This window comes from Lipophrys pholis (assembly GCF_963383615.2).
Source record: "Lipophrys pholis genome assembly, chromosome: 16".
Lineage (NCBI taxonomy): Eukaryota > Metazoa > Chordata > Actinopteri > Blenniiformes > Blenniidae > Lipophrys > Lipophrys pholis.
This window is the reverse complement of record NC_137634.1, coordinates 26,352,564-26,380,086: the sequence shown is the minus strand read 5'-3', so window position 1 is coordinate 26,380,086 and position 27,523 is coordinate 26,352,564. Positions and strand designations below refer to the sequence as shown.

Sequence of the window (27,523 nt, the reverse complement as noted above, 5' to 3'; positions counted from 1 at the left end):
TTGTTTCAGAACATAACAGAGTGAGGGCACCAGGCCAGATCACTGGTTCCTATTCACTTTATCACAGACGAAGAGAAAAAAGGAAATTCAGCAAACAAGTGGTGAAAAAAAAGAAGAATTAGTGATAGTCAGACAAGACTAAGAGGAACTGTTTGAGTGTTTGGCTGCGTGGTACAAACGTTTCACTGCTCTGTCCAGAGCGAGAGGGGAGAGACAGGGAGTGAGACCCCAACACCAAAAAAGGTCTGGACTCTGAGCATGAGAAGTTACAGGCTTGACAGACACAGAGCCACAGGCAGACCCAGCGAGGGCTGACATTTAAAGACAAACAAAGAAGAGGAGAGGAAATATGACAGCAGAGCAACAAGGAAGAAAAGAGCAATATGGAAAATGAAATTTGAGAAAGAGGCTTTTACACTCGACACTCCTGGACAGACGCAGAGCGGAGACAAGACGAAGACAGACCAGGAGGGGAGCTGGGTGGATCAGGTGCTGGTCCAGCTTGTGTGTTGGTGGCGGGGCAGGGGTGGGGGGGGAGGTGGGGGCAGGCTGTTACGGTAAATGTGTCACAGTGAGTGTAGACTCAGAGGAAGCAGAATATCTGGCTTGTTCTTGTGGAAACAAGAAGCATGAACATCAGGGTGTCATCACACCGCTGATCGACTGGGCAACATGTCGACGGGCCCTGGCCCGGGTACAGCCGGCCTGGCCGAGGGCCCCCAGACTACAGGACCTGTTGGGCTCCAGACATTACTGGACCTCCTGGTTGGTGTCTATCAGGAGTTCTACTCCTCGCCCTTCGCAACTGAGAATTACGTCTCTCGTTTCCTGCAGTGGGGTGAGTTCCTGTCTCTTATTTCAAGATGGTTTTTGTCTGCCTGGATACTTTTTTGAACCTTTATTTTTGAGGGACTTGACACTCAGATCAATGCTGAAGTTCAGAATCTGACGACTCCGTTTCACACCAGTACAATGATAGCATCATAACCTTAGAAACACATCAACATCTACTATGGTTTTCCTTTGGTATAATATGAAATAATACAACGGCTTCCTGATGATGACTGATAATTTTATATTTATAATTATTGTTTTTTTGGCAGTTCTTTATAGTTTTTGAGACAGAAATAATGTTTTGGAGAATTTAAAAATGCTGTTCTGTTAGAGGTTTATGGAGCACTATGGAGTTGTGGACGAATGTGATCACTTCAGGGAAAAGCTATAAGGATTTGGACTCAACTTGGATTTTACAAGTAGTCAAACTTGAAACAGGTGAGGAGTACACAGAGTAACATTACTTCATAAAGTCAGATGAGAACTACACAGAGTATCGTTACTCCATGAGGTCAGATGAGAACTACACAGAGTAACGTTACTTCCTGAGGATGACACAGAGTAATGTTATTTCATAAAGTCAGATGAGAACTACACAGAGAAACATTACTTCCTGAGAACTACACAGAGAAACGTTACTTCATAAAGTCAGATGAGAACTACACAGAGTAACATTAATTCCTGAGGATGACAGAGAGTAATGTTTCTTCCTGAAGACTACACAGAGTAATGTTTCTTCATGAGAACCACACAGAGTACCATTACTTCATGAGGAATACACAGAGTAACGTTACTTCATGAGGACGACACAGATTAATGTTACTTCATGAAGAATGCACAGAGTAAGGTTTCTTAATGAAGACAACACAGAGTAACCTTACTTCATGAGGAGTACACAGAGTATTGATACTTTATGAGGACCACATAGAGCAATGTTACTTCATGAGTAGTACACAGAATCACATTACTTCATGAGGATCACACAGAGTAAAGTTACTTCATGAGGACCACATAGAGTAATGTTACTTTATGAGGAGTACACAGAGTAATGTTACTTCATGAGGACCACACAGATTAACGATACTTCATGAGGAGTACACAGAGTAATGTTCCTTCGTGAGGACGACACAGAGTAACGTTACTTCATGAGGACGTCACAGAGCAACGTTACTTCATGAGGGTCACACAGAGTAATGTTACTTCATGAGGAGTACACAGAGTAACCTTCCTTCATGAGAAGCACACAGAGTAACGTTACTTCATGAGGACCACACAGAGTAATGTTACTTCATGAGGACTACACAGAGTAATGTTTCTTCATGAGGACCACACAGATTAACGATACTTCATGAGGAGTACACAGAGTAATGTTCCTTCGTGAGGACGACACAGAGTAACGTTACTTCATGAGGACGTCACAGAGCAACGTTACTTCATGAGGGTCACACAGAGTAATGTTACTTCATGAGGAGTACACAGAGTAACCTTCCTTCATGAGAAGCACACAGAGTAACGTTATTTCATGAGGACCACACAGAGTAATGTTACTTCATGAGGACTACACAGAGTAACGTTACTTCATGAGGACCACACAGAGTAATGTTACTTCATGAGGAGTACACAGAGTAACATTACTTCATGAGGACCACACAGAGTAATGTTACTTCATGAGAACCACACAATGTAACATTACTTCACGAGGATGACACAGAGTAATGTTATGTCTTGAGGAGTACACAGAGTAATGTTACTTCATGAAGTCAGATGAGAACTACACAGAGTAACGTTACTTCATGAAATCAGATGAGAACTACACAGAGTCACGTTACTTCATGAGGATGACAGAGTAATGTTTCTTCATGAGGACCACACAGAGTAATGTTACTTCATGAGATGTACACATAGTCACATTACGTCATGAGGACCACATAGAGTAATGTTACTTCATGAGGACCACACAGACTAACGTTACTTCATGAGGACCACACAGACTAATGTTACTTCATGAGGACCACATAGAGTAATGTTACTTCATGAGGACCACACAGACTAATGTTACTTCATGAGGACCACACAGACTAACGTTACTTCATGAGGAGTAAACAGGGTAAAGTTACTTCATGAGGATCAGGGTCCAAGTTTTCTGAGCTCAGCGAGTCACTTCTCTGAAAATCATACTATTTGTAATTCTGATTATTATAAAGACTCTGAGGTTCAAAACGAAACATGTGAAATATGTGGACACTGTTTAACAGACAGAGACGCAACAACTTCAAACTTGGCCCACGTTTACACTCCGGTTCTTACAAAAACTTTTGTTTCCCCTCTACGTTTACAAAATAATCTTTCTTTACACAACCCCCATATCCACCTGGTTCAGAGCTGCTATGATCAGCCAGACCTGTAGGGGGCAGTGTAGCAAGAAGCATGAAGCCATGATAGCCAACCAGAGTCCTGGAAACATGTCGCCAGTTGGTTAGTTTGGAGCGATGAAGAGGCGGAGCTCCTTCTTGATGTGGTGTTAGAATATATAACTAATAGATCACCAGAACAAGCAGCTTCACTGGATCGTCTTCATCACAGGTCAAACTGGAAACAAGGTCGCACACAGAGGATGGTGATGTTGCTTCATCACATCTTGTGACGTGAAGCCCCGCCTCCCCTCTTCAGAGACCTTGGGTGCGTCCTAATAGTCCCTCCTATCTCCTAATGGTACCCCATCTCCTAATAGTCCCTCCTGTCTCCTAATCGTACCCCATCTCCTAATAGTCCCTCCTATCTCCTAATAATTGTCTCATCTATCTCCTAGTAGTCCCTCCTATCTCCTAATAATTCCTCCCATCTCCTAATTGTCCCTCCTATATCCTAATAGTTCCTCCTATCTTCTAATTGTCCCTCCTATCTCCTAACAGTCCCTCCTATCTCCTAGTAGTCCCCCATATCCTAATAGTCCCTCCTATCTCGTAATAGTCCCTCCTGTCTCCTAGTAGTCCCTCCTATCTCCTAATAGTCTCTCCTAGTTGTCCCCCCTATCTCCTAGTAGTCCCTCCTTTCTCCTAATAGTCCCTCCTATCTGCTAATAGTCCCTGCTGTCTCTTAGTAGTCTCTCCTATCTCCTAATAGTCCCTCCTATCTCCTAGTAGTCCCCCCATATCCTAATAGTCCGTCCTATCTCGTAATAGTCCCACCTATCTCCTAATAGTCCCTCCTATCTCCTAATAGTCCCTCCTATCTCCTAGTAGTCCCTCCTATCTCCTAATAGTCCCTCCTATCTCCGATAAGTCCCTCCTATCTCCTAGTAGTCCCACCTATCTCCTAATAGTCCCTCCTATCTCCTTTCCTAGCCACTTCTCCTTCATCCCAGAAGTATTTAAGTGGCGGCCTTGATAAGGAGCCTTGGAATTCTCACTAAGTTAAGGAAAGAAGGCTCAATGCTTCCTTTAGAACCTCCTTTACCCCCCAAGGAATCATATTTGATTTACTCCTTCAATGTGAACCCCCACTATCTAAATATATATTTGTATGTTTGTTTTATTATTCCCAAGTTTAAATTTAGTTTCATTGAAATTTAAAGACTCCCCGGCGAGCTCAGTAGGTAGAGCATGAGACTCTCTATCTCAAGGTAGAGGGTTCATGTCCCACGCCGGGCGCCACCTTCCTGTGGGCTCTCCACCTTCCTGTGGGCTCTCCACCTTCCCGTGGGCTCTCCACCTTCCCGTGGGCTCTCCACCTTCCCGTGGGCTCTCCACCTTCCTGTGGGCTCTCCACCTTCCTGTGGGCTCTCCACCTTCCCGTGGGCTCTCCACCTTCCCGTGGGCTCTCCACCTTCCTGTGGGCTCTCCACCTGCAGGAAGGTCAGCCAGTCCAGCCCCTCGCCCCTGATTTCACACCGTTCCAGTTTGTTGGATAAAATGTTGTGATCTTCGGTGTCGAAAGCCTTTTTCAGATCCAGGAAACATCCGATGTTGTACCGTTTTAGCTCTGATGAATTAGTGATTTCTCATGAGGTTCATCTGTTTGTCCTGAATCCAAACTGATTTTCTGTGTTTGTCTATGAATCTATCCAGACACTTTGTTTGTCTGACATTCTGGAGCAGTGTGGTAGAAGGGAAACAGGTCGATTGTTAGTGACGTGTTGTTCGCGCCCATAACACAGTTATGACTTTTGCTTTTTTCATACTGTTGGGAAAATACTGGTTTGGTTCGCCACCATCACATCAATGTCGTCACTGTCAGTTGATTCTTATTTCTACATTATTCAAAACTGCATCTATATTTTCTTTCTTTCTTTCGCCCTGCTGTGAGAAACATTGAACTCAGGTTTCCACTGATACGATTGTTGGACGTCATTGGTTCGGCAATATTCTTAAAAAAAAAAAAAAAAAAGAAAGAAACTCATGCACTTCAGAAAAAAGTCAAAAATCAAGTATTTTTTTTCACTGAGAAACATTTTTTATTAAATAAATTAAAAAATTAAATGAAATGAATTTTAAGAAAAGACGGAGCAGCCTGCAGCTCTCTCTCTCCTCACTGACTTCTTTATAAACTGTGTTATTATTAAACAAGGAAATCCTGTGTAAAATCTGACCAGTTCAGCAGCAGTAAGCAACCCTATCTGGTCACAGTTATGTTATTTAATATGATTATTTCATATTTCGGCGACAGACGTCTCCAGTTTGTATTTAAAAAAAAAATTGATTTTAAACTTTCCTCTCAAAGTGCCTGAAGATTTCTTTTTTTACCTCCAATATTTTTTCTCTTCACTGGTCCTCAGAACGTCTCAATATTGGTTTTTGATTTTTTTTTCTTTGTGAAAAAAAAAAGAAATCTTGACTTTGGTTTTCGACTTATTTATGTAACGTGCATGAGGATTTATTTATTTATTTATTTTACCACCAAATTAATTCTTTTTTTTTCAGTGGCCCTAATACTCTTCCGTACCTTTGTGAGCCAAGGAAGTGCAGAATATTTGGGTTGACTTGATTTTTTTCATCTGACAGTTTTTATCATACAGTCTTTTGAATATTTTAAGGAATCATCATATACATGGTTGATGTTATTGCATAAAATACTATTTTTTATAGTACTATATTAATCATATTGATTGACCCATTGGTAGCAGCCGAGGGTCTTGCTCAGGAACCCCCAGTGCATGTTTTTGGGAATGTGGGAGGAAACACACACACTGGATTTGAACCCACAACCTTCTTGCTGTGAGGCCAGAGCACTGACCACTGCGCCCAATGTTCTGCCATCAAGGCTTGCTTAAAAGTATTTATTGAGTTTTTGTCCTCACTCTTCTCTGGCGTTATCTTGTTACAAGTCGTTGTCAGAAGTTGTAAAAATGAGCAGAAGCTTGCTGGTGTCTCTGACCAATAGTCCACTTGTTACTTCAAGTTCCTATTAATACTATCAATGAGTCGTCAGTCCAGTTGGTCTGGTTTTTGGGAGAGAAGTTCATACTGGACATGATATTTCTGAAAACATCAGGTTTTTTTGTATTGATTTGGATTGAAGTCGCCACAGATGAAGACAGATTTGTTCCTCTCACCTGAAAATCCTTCGTCCATTCGATGTCTTCTCAGGAAGCTGCTTGTCAGGCTCCTCGATGAAGACGTTGGATCCCTTGTCCTATTTTCTCTGCTTCAGAAACACCATTGTGTGCTGGTGGCTGACAAACCTCACGTTGGCAGCTGGCTGGTCCTGGTTGTCTCTCCTGGGGAGCAGGTGGCTGTCCAGGCTGAGGCTGTCCTCCCTCCATCAGCTCCACCTTCCCTCCTCCTTCCGTCAGCTCCACCTTCCCTCCTCCTTTCATCACCTCCATCTTCCCTCCTCCCTCATCACCTCCACCTTCCCTCCTCCCTTCATCAGCTCCACCTTCCCTCCTACTTTCATCACCTCCATCTTCCCTCCTCCCTCATCAACTCCACATTTCATCCTCCAGCTATCAGCTCCACCTTTCCTCCTCCTTCCATCACCTCCACCTTCCCTCATCACCTCCACCTTCCCTCCTCCCTCCATCAGCTCCACCTTCCCTCCTCCTTTCATCAGCTCCATCTTCCCTCCTCCCTCATCACCTCCACCTTCCCTCCTCCCTCCATCAGCTCCACCTTCCCTCCTCCTTTCATCACCTCCAACTTCCCTCCTCCCTCATCACCTCCACCTTCCCTCCTCCCTCATCAACTCCAAATTTCATCCTCCAGCCATCAGCTCCACCTTCCCTCCTCCTTCCATCACCTCCACCTTCCCTCCTTCCTCCATCTCCTCCACCTTCCCTCCTCCCTCCACCCACTCAACATCAGAATCAGATTTAGTTACCAGGAGACACGAGCCATAAGTAATTGAGTAAAACTCTGTAGTAAACCAGCGTCTTTATGACGGTTGGGAAGATCACCTGGAGGAAGGTCACACCTGTTTGGCTGCTGCTCCATCCTGAACTTTCTACCTGAAATAATAATTTCTTCTCATTTGTTCTGGAGGGATAGTTTTCTTTTTCTTTTTTTTCTGTGTTTTTTTTTTTCTATTAAGAACTTTGGTGGTTGGGTGGAGCACATATACATAATGAAGTATTCAGTTTTACAATGAGTCAAGTCCTTGTTGTCCTGTAGAGGTGGTGTCGTCCTCTTCCTGTCTTCTGTAATTTGTCCATTTTTCCCATTTGTTATAGAATTGTGGCTCTGGCAGTCTCGGTATATGTGAGAGTCTCCATGAGAAGAATCTCCTCCACTCCTCCACAGTGCTCCACTCGCCCACTTTTTAGGAGACTTTTTACTTTCTGACAACAGTATTTTAGTTAGATATTGATCTTCTTCTTGATCTCACCTGTGAGAGTAAAGTAAATTTGTTATTTATCTATTAATGATGAAAAGGGGTCACCACCAGATAAACTGGAAATAGCTAATTACCATAATATCAGTCTCGTTTGGAAAAAGGTTAATTTAAGTTGGTTAATATTTCTGTGTAAAAATATAACAATCTTAAATAAAAGGGAAGGTGTGAGATCCGAGTACAGACTGTTACAAACCAGTGAACTGTCAACAATAAATACACAATAATCACCAAGAATCGTTCAATTCAGCTAACAGGCGTTTATTAATAAAAATGTATTAATTCAGAAATAATTCAGAAATCATGTCATAAATCAACACATTCAAGTAGCAAACGTCATCGCACACGGAGATCTATTAAACAGCAAACACTATGTACAGTGTGTGTGTGTGTGTGTGTGTGTGTGTGTGTGTGTGTGTGTGTGTGTGTGTGTGCGTGTGTTGAGTGATGGGGTGAATGGGTGTAATGACCTCGAACGTCCACCAGGTGTTGGATGAGTTAGGATCCTCATCCAAGATGGCAGCTCTGATGCGGTTTCAAAGAGCCAAAATGGCGGCCTGGTTGCACTCGGCGGAGCTAAGTTAGCGTAGTGATTGGGAGACGCTTTCCGAGGTCACGTGACGACCGGACGACACTGTCAGACCGATCTGAGCCGGAGTTCTAACTGGATGTCGGAACATGCAACCAGAACTCTGGTGATCTGTCATTAGCGGCACAAGTTAGCGGTTCGGGTGCTAAATGTGGCTATGTGTGTGAGCTTATCGGTGATTTGCGTAGACGTTGGAAGTGTTCCGGGCCAGTCCGCGTGAGTCACCACGCCCTTTGTGTCCCCATATGAAGTTCTGCGTCTGGATTGACGCGAGTCCGTCTTCGTGAGTTGGACTTTTATACTTGCGCGTCATGGTCCGACTCCCGCTGTGTAGGATGCCTCTCAGCCACTCTCCTTGGGCTGGTCTCAGGTTTCCAGACCATGGGTGTGGCGGAGTTGGCAGATCCCCCTGGTGGTGAGCTGCAGTGATGCAGCTTCAAAGGAGGGGGCCTGGGGCCCCCTGGTGGGGGTCACATGACCAATGGCGAATTTTTCCAGTGGTGACCACATGCACCCTTTGACATGATTCTTACCACCTCCACTGTAATGCTGACACCCAATGTTTCCCACTGAACAAAACATAAACAAACATAAAAACTGAACTCCCTAGCAAACATGGGCCTCGTTCCCCCGAGGCCTCCCTGTTGGTGGGAGTGAGGGGTAACCTTGTGGAAACAAAGGGCCCCCCTAATGTTTTGGAGTTGGTCAAAAATAAGCCTCTCCATTCTCCTAGATAAGTCCAACAATCACCAATCAGGTCTCTTTGCCAATTGTTATATATTTATATATTATTTAGAGAAGTCTGAGGTTTGTAGGTGAAGGGGATTGTGCTTTCAAAATCTCCCATAGGTCTGTTCATGGGGCCCTTTTATTATGATAGGTTTAGTAAAACACAACAGTATTACAAAAACTTAGGATAAACTATGAATAAAATAATCCCCTCGCAAATAGCTTATTTGCTATAAATAACATTATAAACTTAAATGGCAGTTTGTTTAAGTTTTAGCTACTGATAAAACTGTTTAGTCTTAAACCTTAAAGACAGGAAATTTACATTCCGTTTGGTCCTATAAATACTGTCATCGTCTTTCACCCCCTCTCCCTTCACCTTAAATCTGTCGCTGGATCATCTTTTAAACTCCTGGAAATGCTCCCTCGCTCGGCTTCGTGCCTCTAGGGGTCCTCGTCAGCAGTGCAGTCCTCGCGGCCTCACCCTTCTCCGACGCGTTGCTATGGTGACGCTTTTAGGCGTCTCTGGTCAAGTGAAGCATAGACATATACACGAGACGCCACGGAGCCTGTGTCCGCCCACCGCTCCAATACGTCAGAGCGGCCGCCATCTTGTGAGGGGCAAGTCTGACCCGTCAGCCTAAAGAAGTCTTTGTGACAGCAATGTGTTTTCTGAAGAAAGAATCATTGCTTTCATTTTTTATTTATTAAATTAAAAATTATTTCATTTATTTATTTATTTATTTAATGTAGCATGCTTATAGAAAGTATTGAGAGGAAATGGAAGAAGTTTGCAGATGCGACATTGGGACGCTGTACGTGCTGAGCAGCAACATGATGGAGCTCATGACAAAAGTATGTAAAAGTGTTTATTTGCACACAATGTGACATTTATGTACAATGGACATGTACATTAGGGCACAAGTTATAACATTTTTTCTTTTCTGGAACAAATGTAGATTTTATTTTACATATTTACACACAATAACATATTTACCTATTATACATTTATCTATTGTTACATATTTACCTTTAATATTACATAAAAAATAATTGTTACATATTTATTTATTGTTACAGATTTATCTATTATTACATATTATGACATATTATTCTTACATATCAACCTCACATTATATATTTGTTGTTACATATTTACCTATTATATTACAGATTTATTCATTATATTTACATATTTGTTGTTCCATATATTTACATATTTATAGATTGATGACACCAACCACTCAAAATGATTTTGAGGTTGTTTCATTTCACAAATTCAGAAGCCTTGGAAAAGCACAGCCTCTTCTGTGAATTGCCAATTTGGAGTTTTAGTGTTTTCTCATTTTTGTAATGTGATGGAATCTTAGTTTGTCTCCACGGACCAACCGGTTGAGAGAGTACACACTCATGTTCTGCTCTGGTTCTGACTGGCGAATGAAACGCTCTGCTGAATTGACAACCTTCACTGTCCCCTCAGAAGGAATCATGAGCCCTTCTATTCCTGAGGGTCAGCAAGTGGGAGCTCTGTCACCAGGCTACCACGGCACACACTACAAGACAGCGTCCTTAAAACGCGTCTCACAACAAACCCTGACATATAAGTCAGAGCATTGTCCACAAGGCCACCAAATCATGTGGGCAGATCATTGTGGTCACACACGAGAGCAGGGATGTTGGGGAACGGGGACGGGAGGTCTTCAGATTCTTCTTCTGCTGGAGCCGAGGACAGATCAACAGCAGACAGGGACACAGTGTCGTTCACTGCTGCCACGTTTCCAGACTTGCCAGGAGACACACCACAGTGGACCATGAGGCGGCGGAAAATAGCCTGGAATTGGCCTGTCGATGGATTGTTATTCCAGCCCCCATAGATAAACAACAAAAACCCATTAACATGTACACAAGTACTGTTTATGTTTATTGTAGAGATCCCCATGAGCGCAGCAGAGCTGTCGCTATTCTTCCTGGGGTCCAATAAAAACAATTCAACAATACTTTACATGACAAAGTTACATTACAACATCTAACATTACAACATAGAATTTTATTTATTCAAAGATAAATTTTGCCATGATTTTCCTCAAAACAGACAATATAGTAATTGGGTGACTGTTTACATCTGAGAATGGTTGTTTATCATTCTTTGGCAATTGGATCATTTTGGCTGTTTTCAACTTTTGTGCCACCGACCCTGTTTGAAAGCTTTGATTTACTATATGACACACCACTCGGGCAATTTCATTTGCTATGAGTTTAATACGTATCCTATCTAATTGATCCACCCCCAGAGAAGTTTTTTTTGTTGTTGTTTTTTTTGTTTGTTTTTTACAAGATTTGAGAGCCTTTGTTACATCCTCTATGGTTACCTTCTGCAGTTTATATTCACACTTTTTTACTTTCAAAATTGTATTTAATATTAAGGGAATACTATCATTCAACCTGGTCTGAATATTGTTTCTTAAATTACACGTTTTATTAATAAAAACGTTGTTCAAATTACCTTGCACTCTCATTGGGTTTGACTGACCATCTTTTTCCATGTAACAAATCATTGGATTTTTGTTCTTTCCCATTAGTTCATTCAAGGTGCACCGTATCGTCTTACTACTTAGTCAACCATCACAGCTCTCAGTCACAAGGGGGGGGGAAAGGAAAACTCTGACATCCCTACCTGATGCCCTGATGGAGTTGAAGTGGAGTGCCAAGTGATCTTGGCTGAAGCCATAGGTGTATCGCTGATTTGGAAGCTGCTCCGGTATCATAAACATCAGTGTGTCGATGTTAATGATGAACCCTATGACAGACAAGTACCTTCAAAAAGAAAATGCATTTTCAATATTTTCATGGTAAGCAATAATAAACCATAGTTCTATACCTCATTCTATGACAGTAATGCCACTCGGAACAATGGCATAAAGCAACAAGCAGCACACTAGAAAAAGATGAGAACCAGTAAACAGAGCATCACATGAACTTGATGCAGTTCAAGAGAACAGAAGGGGAAGGGTTAGAATGTCTTGAACGAGACATTTCTGAACGTATTTTCTGAACATAGACATCGTATTGCCAAAACCTCTTTGATGTTTGAAGGGGTGTGCCATCTTTCATCTTCAAAGCCGTCAAGTAATTCCTGCCTCTCAGCAAGAACTCTACTCTCTCTGACCGGTTAAGAGTACCAAGGGGGGCTTTGAAACCTCCCGCACGGGGATTACGACTGTTCATTATGTCAAAGAGCCTGTCCATGAGCTTACATAAGAGAAAATATCTGGTTAATGATGGTATCGGAATCATGACCAAAATAAATCTAATGTTTCAATGACTTGGTAGCCATCTTACTGAAATGAAACAGGGAATCATTTTCACAGCTTGGACAAAAAATGGGTACGTTTCAATTTTATTTATGTGCTATTACCTCAATGAATTCAGCCGTTGCTTCACAGTGCTGAAACTGTGAATATCCAAAGTCCCTCAGTGTGCATAGAGCCACTGCCGCAGAACGACTCAGTGTCTGAGCAGCCAGGGACACCTTCATCTTCTGGGAAGTTCACATGTTTTGCCGTCACTTTATTCGCAGCATGTCGTCCTCTTTGACTTGGACATTGTTCAGTTGAACAAAGAACCCCCAGTCGATCTGGCCAGTGCTGCTGATTATTGGGCTGTAAGCCTGCATCACGTTACGCGGTAGTTTTAACATGTGGCATGCATCCAACATGACATACACCCTTTCTCCAGTAGCTGGATGCATAAAAGCCAAGCTGGCCATGGGTTCACCGAGTCTGGCTGTCAAAGCATCAGGACATGTGGGCAGTGCATAGGAGTGGTCCTAGTGAAATAAAATGATTTACATGTTCAGAGTCCTGTGTTATCACATCAATTCATTGCTTGTGCAACTTGCAATCAATTGATCTGCTATCCTAATCAATATATATATAATAATAATGTTTGTGTACATGTCAATATGTCTAAAAGGAGCCAGACAGTACTTCCTACTCACAAGACTGGGATCAGGCTGAGGTTCTCCTGCTGTAACAGGCAGGGAACAGGACACTGACTGGTTCTGAGACGCTGCAGTGTTTGCCTGTTTGGATGTCCAGCTAGTCCTGGGTGCCACCGGCTGAAATGAAAGCTATCACACTTTGAAGGCTGTATTTAGTTACCACACAATGTCGTAGAAATACTACTTTGAGTCGAACATGCAGCTAAATAAAATCATTCTCCAAACTGTGTGGTATTGTTTTAACTTCATCACTGAGTGATGCGCCTACTCTTTTAATATGAACTGTGAAGTTGAAGACAGATGGCACTACTCCATCCCTGACCCGGACAGTCGGACCCGTCCTGTTGAAGTCCACCTGCCTGAAGTGTTCACTGCAGAGCCTCGAGTACACAGTGGTAATAAAAGCCTCCCTCGGAGGGCGACTTCCCACTGCTTCCTCGCCGTTTGGTTGGTGGGAAACCTTCAAATACACAAAAAGTTAGTCAGTAGCCGTCATATATGACCACAGTTCAGTTGAAAGCAACTGATTTCTTTTGAAATGTAATATTCTACACACTGCAACTAAAATAGCCTCTGTGAGATGAACCGAAAAGACGTTGTTATTGTTGTTGTTGTTTGAGGGCGCGCCCCCAGCTCGCTGAGTTGGTAGAGCTTGAGACTCTCAGTCTCAAGGTAGATTCATGTCCCACGCCGGGCGCCACCTTCCTGTGGGCTCACCACAGTGTGATCTGGGTGACGGTGCCACCCCCGCCACCCGTAAACGGATAAGCAGAAGAAAATGGATGGATGATGGATATTTGAGGGCGACCTAAAGCCAGGGAATAGAGAGCATTTCCCAAGGCTCCAGCTCATCTATGTCCCAAGTTAATTTTATTTGAGCTAAACACAACGACAACAACAAAAACTGTGTTTTTCCTACCTGTGGAAGGTAATCCCACGCAGTCGATTGTCCTTATTTTGTCTGGTTGTACAACCAAAAGCAGAACAGTGATGCGGCATCGTCCTGACAAACGCCACTCACAAGATGGCGGACGCACTGAGGTATGTTCCTGCCAGTCGGTGAGGCGTCTAGTGTTTATGTCTATGGAGGGGGGGTCCGCTGCCAGGCTTCTCCTGGAGGTCCAGACCTCTGCTCCTCATGTCCCGAGCTGCGTCCTCAGCACGGTTGTAGATCCTGGGTCCGTATTCTGCTCAGAGGTGTCTGGAAGCGGATCTTTTTGTCTTTCAGTTTCTTTTTAATTTCAGATTAGGATTTACGTTTCTTCATCACTTCTGTGGGGTACTCCTGGTAAAAAAATATTGGTTTGCCGTCAACTTGCATTTTCTTTTTCCAAGCCTTGGCCAGGATGTTCTCTTTAGTCTCATATTTGAGGACTTTGACGACAACGGACCTCGGGGTCGCTCCCGGTGGTGGTTTCTTACCGAAGCTCAGGTGTGCCCGCTGAATGTGCAGTTCAAGGTAAAGCCAGCTCTAGTCGCAGGAGTCCCTCCACTAATGTTGCCACACATTCGTTGTCCTGTTCAACCACATTATAAATCCTCAAGTTGCCCCATCTTCCGTGTCCCTCCACTTCAGTTAACTTCTCCTGTAGTTTGACTTGTTTTATTAGAGTGATGATAGCTTCTTTTGTCTCCGTGTTCCACTCCTCCAACTCTGTGATCCGCCCCTCAGCCTCCGTCATATCTTGCTGCTGTGGTTTTATTGTTGTGGCTTTTTTTTCACCTTTCGGTTCATTTCCTCTTTGAAGTTAGTAAAATGATCGCCTCATCTCTTCTTTAAACTCCTCTTTGAATTCTCTGAGGCTTGGTTTCATCTCCTTCTGTATCTCACTGGTGAGGGTGGTTAACCCTTTCATGGGTGAGCGAGTCTGGTCGGGCTGCCTGTCTTCCTCGCTTGCTAACTCAGCTTCAGACTCCTGATTATTATTATTATGATGATGATGATGATGATGATGATGATGATGATGATGATGATGATGATGATTTTGATTATGATTATGATTATGATTATTATGATGATTATAATTTGTCAGCCCGAACAGACGCATCTTTGAGGGCCTTAGCGTACGTATGTTTCTGTGAAACTTTGCAGAGGAGATTTCTATAATGTGGGGGAGTTACACATGTGACTTGTGAAATGGCTCAATGGTGCCACCTGCAAAATTGGACAAAGGTAGCCCCAGAATCCCGTTTCACTGAGAGCTACGAAAATCGGCACACATTTTTAACAGAGCAAGATGAACAAAAAGCTCTCTCAAGGCCGTACTGAAAACTTTACAGGAAGTCAGATATTTGGAGGAAAATGACAGATTTTGGTGAATTTTTGCCCAAATTAACACATTTTTTAAAGTGAACTCGTCCCAGGGAGAAACTCCAATTTACTTCAACTTGGGCTCTTTTGATAGAAAAGGGGTTGAAGCGCAAAAGTGATCAAAATCTGTCTCAAAGCTTTTAGGAGGTGGCCGTGACCATGCCACAAAGTTTGTTTCGCCACGTGGTCAGATTGACCGCAAACTTGATATGTTGCATCACAGTCCGGCCCTGATCACAACCAGATGATGACTCTCAGTCGTAACGCCATTTGAGGGTGAGTCAATGGTCAAGAACGCCATGGAACAGGAAGTGCAATGTAAATAGACTGAACGTGATCAGATTGACCTCGAACTTGATACACTGCATCAGAGTCCGACCATCATCACATCCACACAAGCCAGAACCATCTTTTTCACCGTGGTTCTCCAAAAAAAAGCCTTCCGTCCACACCTCACCATGAGCACAGCTCATCACGAGGCTTCAGGCCATGGAGTACATTTGCCAGGCCTTTAGGGGCGCTGTGACTCAGCAAACACAACAGAAATACAGAGAAGACAGAGCACATAGACATGCAGAATTCCATTCTTGCTCATAGACTTTACATAACTCTGGGTTCTATAGCTCTATGCTCCTGCTCTTCCTCCGGTTAGCGTCAGTAGCTTCTGCAGCTGGACTGGAGCATGGAGTCCAAGATTGTTGTGGTTATTCGGTGACATCACGGACAGTGGTGGGGGGTGTGAGGGATGATGACATCATCATTTTTCCACAGGTGATCGTCTTTGCCGTCCACACGTCAAAGCTGAGCCGGGGTTTTAGAATTTCCCCAGTCTGGGACCCAGGTTAAAAAAACAAACAGTTTTAGGGCTTCTAAAGCTCCTAAAGCTCCGCCTCCTGTGGATTATCGGCCAAAAACAGCTTGTTTTACATGAACCTCGTATGGACGGCCCCTTTGACAACCTTTGCCATAGAACAGGAAGTGCAATGTAAATAGACTGAACGTGGTCATATTGACCTCAAACTTGATACGCTGCATCAGAGACCGACCATCATTACAGCCATACAACAATTATGACCATCAGCCATGGCGCCACCTGCTGGAACAGGAAGTTGCGTGTACATGCTCAGACCTGGCTCTCACTTCACACGCTGCTTGAGCGTCCACGTCTGATCAAAACCGTCACAACTATCGAGCATAATGCACCTGCATTAGCATACACGCTAATTAGCATACACACAAATTAGCATGTGTGTTAGCAATTGCATATGTGCTGACTAACATCTGCGTAGGTGCTTATTAGCATATGTGGTGATTAGCATGCAGGCTAACATTAGCATCCGCGCTCATTAGCATGCAGGCTAACATTAGCATCCATGCTAGTTACCATACACGCAGCACGAGAGTTCACATCTGATCAGCATCAAGAGACACAACCATTGGGAACAGCGCCACCTGCTGGTAACAGGAAGTGAAGCGTACATGCACAAAACCTCGGAGACTCACCCTCACAATTGGGGCAGAATAATCCCCAGGGTTCAGTCTGGGCAATGAGGTAGTCTACCCTCTTCCCTAGGTTAGGTTAAGTACACTCTGTGACTCCTTTGTGTTAAATTAATCATAATAATAATAATAAGCCACCTGAGAAGAATGTTTGTATATAGTATGGTACAGCGACTTATTTTCTGATTAAGAGATTTTTGTTAACTAAAATGTTTTCTTTTGCTGATAGACATCAAAAGTAAAGGTGGAGGAATGTTGTTTATTTAAACAGTAAGCTTTAGTTAATTGCCTTTATGTTTACCTTTCTATAAATGTGCCTTCAGATACGCAGTACCCCTGTTGATACGGTGACGTCATCAGCCCTGTGTGTGAGCGTGTGAAAGACCCTAACTAAAACCCAAATGATCAGTACTAATCAGTCTCCCGTGTCTGATTACTTGTTATGAGGATATATGACAGTTTTTACTTGCTGGTTGCTTTCTTTGCTTTCTTTTGTGGTTATTTGGTCTATAAAAGGTTTGAGTATTGGAATAATTTAATAAAACTCAAAGGATGCAAACAGACTGGAGAGGGGATAGGATTTTATAAACCAATGCGTCTTCCTTCTACTTTTGCATGTGAACGTTTTCATTTTCATTGTATTCATTGTTTTAGTTTATAATGTTTCAAAATAAAATGAAATGAACGAATAAACAAATAGCTGAAACAGGTATTTAGTACCTCGGCATTCCAGTTACCAGATCTGTGCACTGAGAAAATAATTTTACTGCATTAAAGCCGTTATTAAGGCAGACCTGCAGAGATGGAACTGCTTCCCATTGTCAGACTACAAATGATCAAAATGAATGTGCACCCTCGTTATTCACATGTGTTTTCAGTGCCTGCCTATCGTCTTTCCCAAATCCTTCTTTACCTCTATTAATGACATAATTTCATCATTTATCTGGACTGGAAAGTGCTCGAGGGCCAGTCAACGGCTACTATGCAGCGACAGGCATGTCGGAGGGTTGGGCCTCCCTAATCTCACCGGCTACTGTTGACTAAGACGGCCTCTTGTTCCTCCTTTTGGCCTTAATGTATTACGTGGTATGTTCCTTTCTCCAAGTATTCAGCTGTCTGTAAGTTAAAAATCCTCAGACAGTGGGAGTTTTGGAGGTGGATACGGACTGAGAGTGTTCCTGAACGGCCTTCTCCTTTAAACCCAGTCTGCATAGCTGGCTGCTCTGTGTTCTGGCTGGCTTTCCCCTACATGGAGTTCCTCTTCCACTCAGAGTCACTGTGAGCAGCTAAGAATAGCAGCCATCACTTTGAATTGAGGGGATTTTTCCATTCCTTTATTTTTAGACACACTTTATCTTTTATAGTGAATCTACAGAAATCCTGCCACATTATTTGTGATATAAAGCGAGACCCTCCCGGGTGTCTCGAATTAAAAAGAGAGAAACTCTATGATATGTTACCTTGCAGCAGTGTTTACACTGAAATGGACATTTGAACAACTGGCTGAATCCAGTACATTGGAAACCGCTTTGTCCTTGTCACAGAGTCCAACCAGACGAGGCGCTTCTGTTGTCGCAGCCTCCACCCTGTTGCTCTTGCTACATCACAGCCAAGATGGCGGCGGTGGAGAAAGCTCGACCAGGGATCCAGAATCAAGACTTAATTTAATTTGTTATTCATCGTTGTTTATCTCGCGGATGACAACAGAATTATATGAATACTTTTTTCTTCTATTGCTTTTTTCAAACATGTTTTGGTGTCTGAAGCACTTTAAGTCTGAATGAAACTATGGAAACAAAAGAGAGCAGCACATTTCATGACTGAATGACTGAAGGACAGATCCCACTGAACAAAAAATGGTCCAAAACACGTCTAAAAGACATCATCTCTATATATCTAGAAGACGTCCTCAGAGGGGCCAGAATGCATAGAGTTGATCAGGTTGTTGATTCTGGCCTGTGGATGTTGGTCCACTCCTCTTCAATGGCGGTTCCAAGTCGCTGGATATTGGCAGGAAGTGGAACACGCTGTCGTCTACGCCGATCCAGAGCATCCAAACATGCTCAATGGGGGACATGTCCGGTGAGGATGCTGGACATGCAAGAACTGGGATGTTTCCAGCTTCCAGGAATTGTGTCCAGATCAACATGGAGCCGTGCTTCATCATGCTGCAACATGAGCTGATGGTCCTGGATGACCGGCACCACGAAGGGCCTCAGGATCACCTCACAGTATCTCTGCATTCAAAATGCAATTAATATAAAGCTGGTGTGGTCACACCTGGTCTGCGGTGGTGAGACCGGTTGGATGTACTGCCAGATTCTCTGAAACGCCTTTGGAGACGCTTATGGTGGAGAAATGAACCTTCAGTTCACGGGCAGCAGCTCTGGTGGACATTCCTGCAGTCAGCATGTCAAAAGGACACTCCTCAGAACCTGTGACATCACTGGGGGTGTGCTGTGAGATCAAAGTGCACAGTTCAGAGGGACTTTTATTGTGGAAACCCTGAGACACACCTGTGCAATATTCCTGCTGTCTCATCAGCACCTTGATATGTCACACCTGTGAGGTGGGAGGGATTATCTCAGCAAAGGAGAAGTGCTCACTGACACACATTAAGACAGATTTATCGACAATATTTGAGAGAAGTAGGTCTTTAGTGTTTATAGAAAATGTTTGACATCTTTGAGTTCAGCTCAGGAAAAATGGGAGCAAAAACAAAAGTGTTGAGTTTATATTTTTGGTCAGTATAGTGGAGTTCTGCAGTGGATTTATGGAGACTTGAAATTGGAAGTGATAGCTCTCAGAAATGTGACTGGTGTGGTGTTTTTTGTTGGGTACAGTACTCTTATCAGCCAAGGCATTGGATATTTCTCTCAGGTTTTTAACTTCAGAAATGTGAAGGTTTGTTACCACACTTTAGTATCAAGACCCAACAAAGAAACAAGAATCATGTTTTGAACATCTGATGTTGTTGTAAGTTTACATCTCAATTGAAAAAAAGAATCCCACTGACGCAGAATATATTACAACCACCTGATTTGATGATTAATATCAAGAAATCGCTCCAAAATATACATGTTACTCATAAACACAGACTCTCTACGTCTTCCAGTATTAAAATGGGAAGAGGTTTGGGCTTCTCGTCTGATTTGAGCTTCTGGACCAGGATATGGGAAAATACCTTCAGTATGACAAGAAACACCAACCTACAACTGATCCACTTTAAAATCCTCTACAGGACACACATCACTCAAGAAAAAAGTGAATAAAATGGGCTTCTCTCACACAGAAATGTACCCAATGCAGTATAAATACGACCGATCCTCACCTCCAGGCCTCTGGCTGTGTTCACCAGTCCAACAATTTTGATCAATAATCATCCAGCAACGTTCTTCCATAATAGACTGCAGGATTCCCCGATCGCCCAGCGGGGGTCTAACTGGTGACCTCACTACCACTGTGATCACAAACAACTTAACACATCTACTACTTGTAGCTCTCACCATGGCTAAGAAAACCAGTCAACTCAACTGGAAACATCAGCTCTTAACATCAACCAGTGGCAGAATCTTCTGATGGAATACTTTTCACTGGAAAAAATAACTGCGTCTAAAAAACAGCAACTGACTGACTTCACAGGAAATTGGTCACCTTTTGTTAAATCTTAAAATATTAGAATAATTAATATTTGTCTATTAGTGGATAGACAAATATCATGTTCCAACAATAAAAAATAAATAAATATAGAAACAAATAAATATTTAAACAAATAAATAAATATGTATATATATATATATATATACACACTACAGTTCAGAAGTTTGAGGTCACCCAGACATTTTTGTGTTTTCCATGACAAGTCACACCTTTATTTACCACGCGAGTTGTAAAATAAATAGAAAATATAGTCAAGACATTGACAAGGTTAGAAATAATATTTGTGTGTGTAAATAAATAAATAAATTAATAAATACTATTGTACAGGAGTGTGTATGTATATGTGCATACGTATGTGTATGCGTGTGTGTGTGTGTGTGTGTGTGTGTGTGTGTGTGTGTGTGTGTGTGTGTGTGTGTGTGTGTGTGTGTGTGTGTATGCGTGTGTGTGTGTGTGTGTGTGTGTGTGTGTGTGTGTGTGTGTGTGTGTGTGTGTGTGTGTGTCATGGTCCAGCTGTCATTTGGACGGTCAATGTTTGGAAACGATGGCTGAAAAAACAGCAGACGTGTTGCTCAAAGCCTCTCAAATATATCGTCCATCACGACTTGTCACCATCTAATTTTGTCTAAATTCTTATTTTTTCGCCAAAATATAGTGAATTATAGACTCGAGTACACAATTATCAACTGACCTCCGGTTTGTATTACGCCCAGTAATGAGCAACGTGATTGGTCAATTGATACCATGTGGTTTATACGTTTAGAAAGGTGGCCTCTGATTGGTTCGTCATTCTCTGACTTACCCTGATGCGTTCGAATGCTGAAGCAGAGAGGAGGAATTTGAACGAATTTCCTTTCCAAGATGCTGAAGAATATTATATGCAGAATCCACACAGGTGGGACTAATTCTTTGGACTTATGATCGAACTAATCTTTCATTTCCAACAGGCTGATACATGTTTGGATAATTGCACGTTTTTCATTGAAGAATAAAATATATTCTTTGCTGTGAAAATGCAGATTTTGATATAAGTATTGATCTTGTGCTTGTTGCCTCACCAATTTATGTGTGACTGACATTGTAAAGTCTTGGTACTGAGCTATAGGAGGCCTGCAAACAACAAATAATCATCTAATATTCAATTAAAAAGTAATATGAGTATAATAAATATTAAAGCTTCAAGCAGCGCTGAATGGGTCCTCGCACACCCACGCATGTGTCGCATGTAGGGTTGTTCGGTATACCGGTACTGTATTGGTATCGTGGTACTGACGCCTTTAAAACGAAACTATACTGGGCCCGGCTGGTACTGATATCTTTTCTTTTTTTTTACGTGGCCGCGGAACGTCACTGTGTTGTGATTTGCACCGAGGAGAGTCGTCAGTCAGTCTCTCTGTGGGGAAGCGTCGGCGGGCTGCTCCGCTTTCTGACTAGTGTTGGATGTTCTGGACAATCGAAACCAAATTTCTTTTCTTTTCTTTTTTTCTTTCTTTTTTGCAGTCCGGTTTCTCCGAGACTGCTCCCGCGCTCCGACCCGAGAACCGCAACTGAATTATCGCTTCATACGCTACCTACACAAATAAAAGTCAAAACAACGTATTTTCAAAACAATCTTCTCCCAACCGAGCTTGTACTTTGAAAAGAACAATACCGGATGCGCATGAGTAAATGACATGGTGTTTGTGTCCATGTGAGAGTGTGCACGCGTAACTGACTCAAACGACTCGTGGAAACTCTGTAAAAAGAAATAGAGTGCATCACTGAGAGAGAGAGGGAGAGAGAGAGAGAGAGAGAGAGAGAGAGAGAGAGAGAGAGAGAGAGAGAGAGAGAGAGAGAGAGAGAGAGAGAGAGAGAGAGAGAAATGCTGATACAGCCACAAGGCCGTAACTTGTAGAAAAAACAGGTACTAGAAGTACTATATGAAGTACTTTGGGTTCAAAACAAAAGAGCACAATGTCTCCAGCAACACTGAAGCTCCACTGTGTAAACAGTGTTAGAGAACACGTCTGGTCCAGAGTGGAAACACTACTAACCTGCTAACCTACTAACCCACTACACTACTAACCCACTACACTACTAACCCACTACACTACTAACCTGCTACACTACTAACCTGCTTCACCACTAACCTGCTACACTACTAACCCACTACACTACTAACCCACTACACTACTAACCTGCTACACTACTAACCTGCTACACTACTTACCTACTACACTACTAACCTGCTTCACCACTAACCCACTACACTACTAACCTGCTACACTACTAACCTGCTACACTACTTACCTACTACACTACTAACCTGCTTCACTACTAACCCACTACACTACTAACCTGCTACACTACTAACCTGCTACACTACTTACCTACTACACTACTAACCTGCTTCACCACTAACCCACTACACTACTAACCCACTACACTACTAACCCACTACACTACTAACCTGCTTCACCACTAACCCACTACACTACTAACCCACTACACTACTAACCCACTACACTACTAACCTGCTACACTACTAACCTGCTACATTACTTACCTACTACACTACTAACCTGCTTCACCACTAACCCACTACACTACTAACCCACTACACTACTAACCCACTACACTACTAACCCACTACACTACTAACCTGCTTCACCACTAACCCACTACACTACTAACCCACTACACTACTAACCCACTACACTACTAACCTGCTACACTACTAACCTGCTACACTCCTGAAGGACAAACACCCAGACTTGCAGAAGGAGGTTAAAAATGTGTGCCGATTTTCGTAGCTCTCAGTGAAACGGGATTCTGGGGCTACCTTTTTCCAATTTTGCAGGTGGCGCCATTGAGCCATTTCACAAGTCACATGTGTAACTCCCCCACATTATAGAAATCTCCTCTGCAAAGTTTCACAAAAAGTTACGTATGCTAAGGCCCTCAAAGCCCTTTTCAAACAGTTTTCAAATTAAAAATCTCATTTGATTAAACTCTTCATGTTCCATCCCTGCTTTCTCACTGTCTCATCTGTTCTCTCAGCAACAGTCTGTGAACGGCCACTCGTCTCCATGACAACACACAAAAACACACAGATGGTGGCAATTGACCCACCTGGAGTATAACAGCTGATTTAATTATACTCTTCCATTGTTCCTGGTACTTCATTGATACTTTTCCACTACTACTTCGTAGTGGCAGTATTGATGGTGTCCTCGTCAGAAGGGTTTCCAATTATCGTCTCTCTTCTCTCTTGACAGCGGAGCCTCTCGTGAGTCAGGTCAAAAGGACACGCATCAAGAGAGAAGACTTTCACATCCTGAAGGTGATCGGTCGAGGAACTTTCAGCGAGGTGAGGAAGAGGTCAGCACGCCTTCTGGCCGAAGAGCGGTCTGGAAACCGCTGCAGTAATCCTCAACACTGAGGAGTACTGCAGCTTCTTTCATGTTGTCTTGTCCTACAAAAGGACTTTTATCAAGATAACACATTTAAATTAAAGTATTATTGTCAACACAAATAATGCCACACGTTTTAATCGAGTTTTCTCGGACCGTTCAAAGATCACAGACGAATGTGGACAAGTACATGTGAAGACAAGCATTTTTCAGTGTAGGAGACGTCTTCTCATGATGGGTTCATTTATTACAGAAAGAAATACGACGCTGCACCTGGTAACACCTTCATGGTGCTTTATCTTTTCTCTCCAGCACAGAAGGTTTCTCTGTGATACACTTCCTCCTCTAGTGACTCCATAATGTTTTCAGTGTGTTTAAGGTCCAGGCCAGGAAATATTACTGACGTCACTGATGACGGCCATCTTGAATTTACCACATGACCTGCTGACCACATTTCTAATCGTATTGTATATTTGAAATGCTCACCCCTGAAAACCCAGGGACCGACACCAAATATATAGCCATATCTCCACCAGACCAGGAAATACGGTTATTTTCCAATAAGAGTAGTTTGCCCGGCAGCCATACTGGATTTAAACACTGATGGTGTACTGCAGTGGCGTCCTACCAACTGGGTCATGTCGGCTGGCGATTATCTTCACAAATTAGTGAAATAAAATCAGCATTTGACCTGATAGGAATCCTACCCAGATAACATTTGAGGTATTTCAGTGGCCATATCAGAAATTTGGTGGCCATATTGAATTGGAGGCAATAGTCAAGATGGCCCCAGAGCATGTCTCAAAGTACCAGAGTCCACTGAGAAAACCTTGACTGAAGAAAAGTGGCAGTTTTTCCTGTGCATCAGAGTTAAATCCTCTGTGTAAGGTTAGTTTAATGTTGAATGTAGCAACTACATTGGTTTCATAGAGGGCAAAGAGTGGGTGTTTCTGAGGGAGCTGGAGTGTAGTGAGGACAGGTACGCCTGGACAGATGGGGACAGGTGAGGAGACGTGAATCTGGACAGGTGAGGACAGCTACACCTGGACAGGTCTTCAGTCCACCATAGTAGAAAAAAGGAGAGACGGTAAAGCAGACACTCACATTCACGTCAAGGAGAAGTTCAGTGTCTGTGAACTGTGAGAGGAAACAGGAGTAATGGATGTAATTTCTTATGGGGGACGGAGCCCTGGACTGGAGGACAGAACCCTGCTGTTTATTAATGTTTCTTATGGGGGACGGAGCCCTGGACTGGAGGACAGAACCCTGCTGTTTATTAATGTTTCTTATGGGGGACGGAGCCCTGGACTGGAGGACAGAACCCTACTGTTTATTAATGTTTATTATGGGGGACGGAGCCCTGGACTGGAGGACAGAACCCTGCTGTTTATTAATGTTTCTTATGGGGGACGGAGCCCTGGACTGGAGGACAGAACCCTACTGTTTATTAATGTTTCTTATCGGGGACGGAGCCTTGGACTGGAGGACAGAACCCTACTGTTTATTAATGTTTCTTATGGGGGACGGAGCCCTGGACTGGAGGACAGAACCCTACTGTTTATTAATGTTTCTTATGGGGGACGGAGCCCTGGACTGGAGGACAGAACCCTACTGTTTATTAATGTTTCCTATGGGGGACGGAGCCCTGGACTGGAGGACAGAACCCTACTGTTTATTAATGTTTCTTATCGGGGACGGAGCTCTAGACTGGAGGACAGAACCCTACTGTTTATTAATGTTTCTTATGGGGGACGGAGCCCTGGACTGGAGGACAGAACCCTACTGTTTATTAATGTTTCTTATTCTTTTTTCTTTTCTACTGACGCGGGGTTGATCCCATGTTTGACCAACTAAACGCTCAAAAACTGTAAAAACAATGTAAAAAATAACCCCCAGAATGCCAAAATGTGCTCTCTTGTGCCACCAAGAAACCCTAAAAGGGCCACCATGGCCTGTAGGAAAGTAAGGAGATCAAACTAAAACTCAACTGGACCAAAGAAAAAATCATGCGCTGATTCCACTGACCTAAATCCAACAGGAAGTCTGCAATCTGCCTTACAAAATAAGATTTTCACCACCAAAAACCGCCCATGCGAAAACGTTATCTTCTCTGAGGGCGAATATCTTCTTGTTGATATACTGCATGTTTTACTCTTGTTATATTTTAATTTGTTTCAGTTTCATGTCACAGTCACGTTTGACGGGAGAGCACTTTGGTCACCTTGACTGTTGTTAAATGTCTTTGTAAATAAATGTTGATTGATTGATTGAGGTTATTTTCTGTTTTCAATCAGATGAAACAACTAAAGTTTTTTCACTTGAAATCATGTTGGAAACACTTCGTCAGTGTAAATCAGTCAGTACACCAGCTCAGCTCAGCCAGAGGAGGAGAAGTCAGTTCTACTGAACAAATAAGCACCACAAGGTTTTTGTTTTTCTGCTGCTCATCGAGAAAATAAGATTTCTGTTCTGAGACAAAAACAATGTTTCCTCTGAAAATAGATTCAACACATTTCCTGAACATTTTAATGCATTGTTGGGTTAAAAAAATACCATCTTTGATTAAAAAATAAGGTTCAATAACTTAAGAAATTTAAGAATAACAGATCGTTTTCAATCTATTTCCGTAGTGGTATCCACAGATTAAAACCTTCCTACACTGTAAAAAGTTAAAACTCAGAAAACGACACAATGACCAATTGTTTCTTTCTGAAATATGAGATTTAGTATTTTAAAATCAGCTCGACTGGTTAACTTTAGGATTTTAGTGAGAGAAGGTAACTTTAAACCTAAAACACACAGTGTGTAGAAAAAGAAGTATTTCCTTTTGGGGCTCTCAGGAGCCTCCGGACTGTTGGTCACCTGACAGCTGAGATGATCTGCTCTGCTCCGACAGGTGGCTGTAGCCAGGATGAGGAGGACACAGCAGGTGTACGCTCTGAAGATTATGAACAAGTGGGACATGCTGAGGCGAGGAGAGGTACACACACACACACACACACACACACACACACACACACACACACACACACACACACACACACACACACACACACACACACACACACACACACACACACAATGACAGAAAACATCCAGTTTATTAGGGGTATTTTTGTTCCCGTGGGTATTATTTGAAGTAGGGATGTCCCGATCTCACTTTTTGGCCCCCGATACCGATCCGATTTTTCAGAATTGAGTATCGGCCGATACCGATACTTTCCCGATCCGATACTTACATTACTATTGCAAAGATACTCAACAGTGTATTTTTGGAGCAACTAAGATGTCTGAAGCTAAAAGTACTATTGGCAGAAGCTTTGTTTAGCTAGAAATTATTGTAAAACTCACTTATTGAATCAGAATTCTTCTCAGAATGACTTAAACATAAATACTCTCAGGCTCCAATGTAACTTCTTTGTGTATTAAATTCCAGTTTACCTTAAAGCAGTATGAGAGGTTTGACCTGAATTGTCACAAAACATTTACATTTCAATGTGAATTATAAATACTTCATTCCACTTCAAAGTGGTAAAACCTGTTTGACAAAGGTACTCTGAACATAGTACTCTCAAAAACGTATTCAGAATATCTCAGTCTCCCTTCAAACTAGAGGAACCTTCTGGGTTCTTTTCTTCACCACATCGCTCCCCTGTGGGGACTGATCCTTTATTTTAAAA

General features: G+C 42.7%; 1 protein-coding gene across 1 annotated transcript in view; it reads left to right on the top strand.

Moving 5' to 3' along the window:
• Positions 1 to 672: 672 nt before the first annotated feature.
• LOC308121917 (myotonin-protein kinase-like) overlaps positions 673 to 27,523 on the top strand; it is a gene marked incomplete at both ends in the record, with an annotated part of 57,533 nt that continues 30,682 nt past the window's right edge. Inside the window, 3 exons of the mRNA XM_080483443.1 lie at positions 673 to 838; positions 23,709 to 23,800; positions 26,740 to 26,823. Coding sequence (XP_080339569.1) covers positions 673 to 838; positions 23,709 to 23,800; positions 26,740 to 26,823 — 342 coding nt within the window. The remainder of the gene's footprint in view (positions 839 to 23,708; positions 23,801 to 26,739; positions 26,824 to 27,523) is intronic.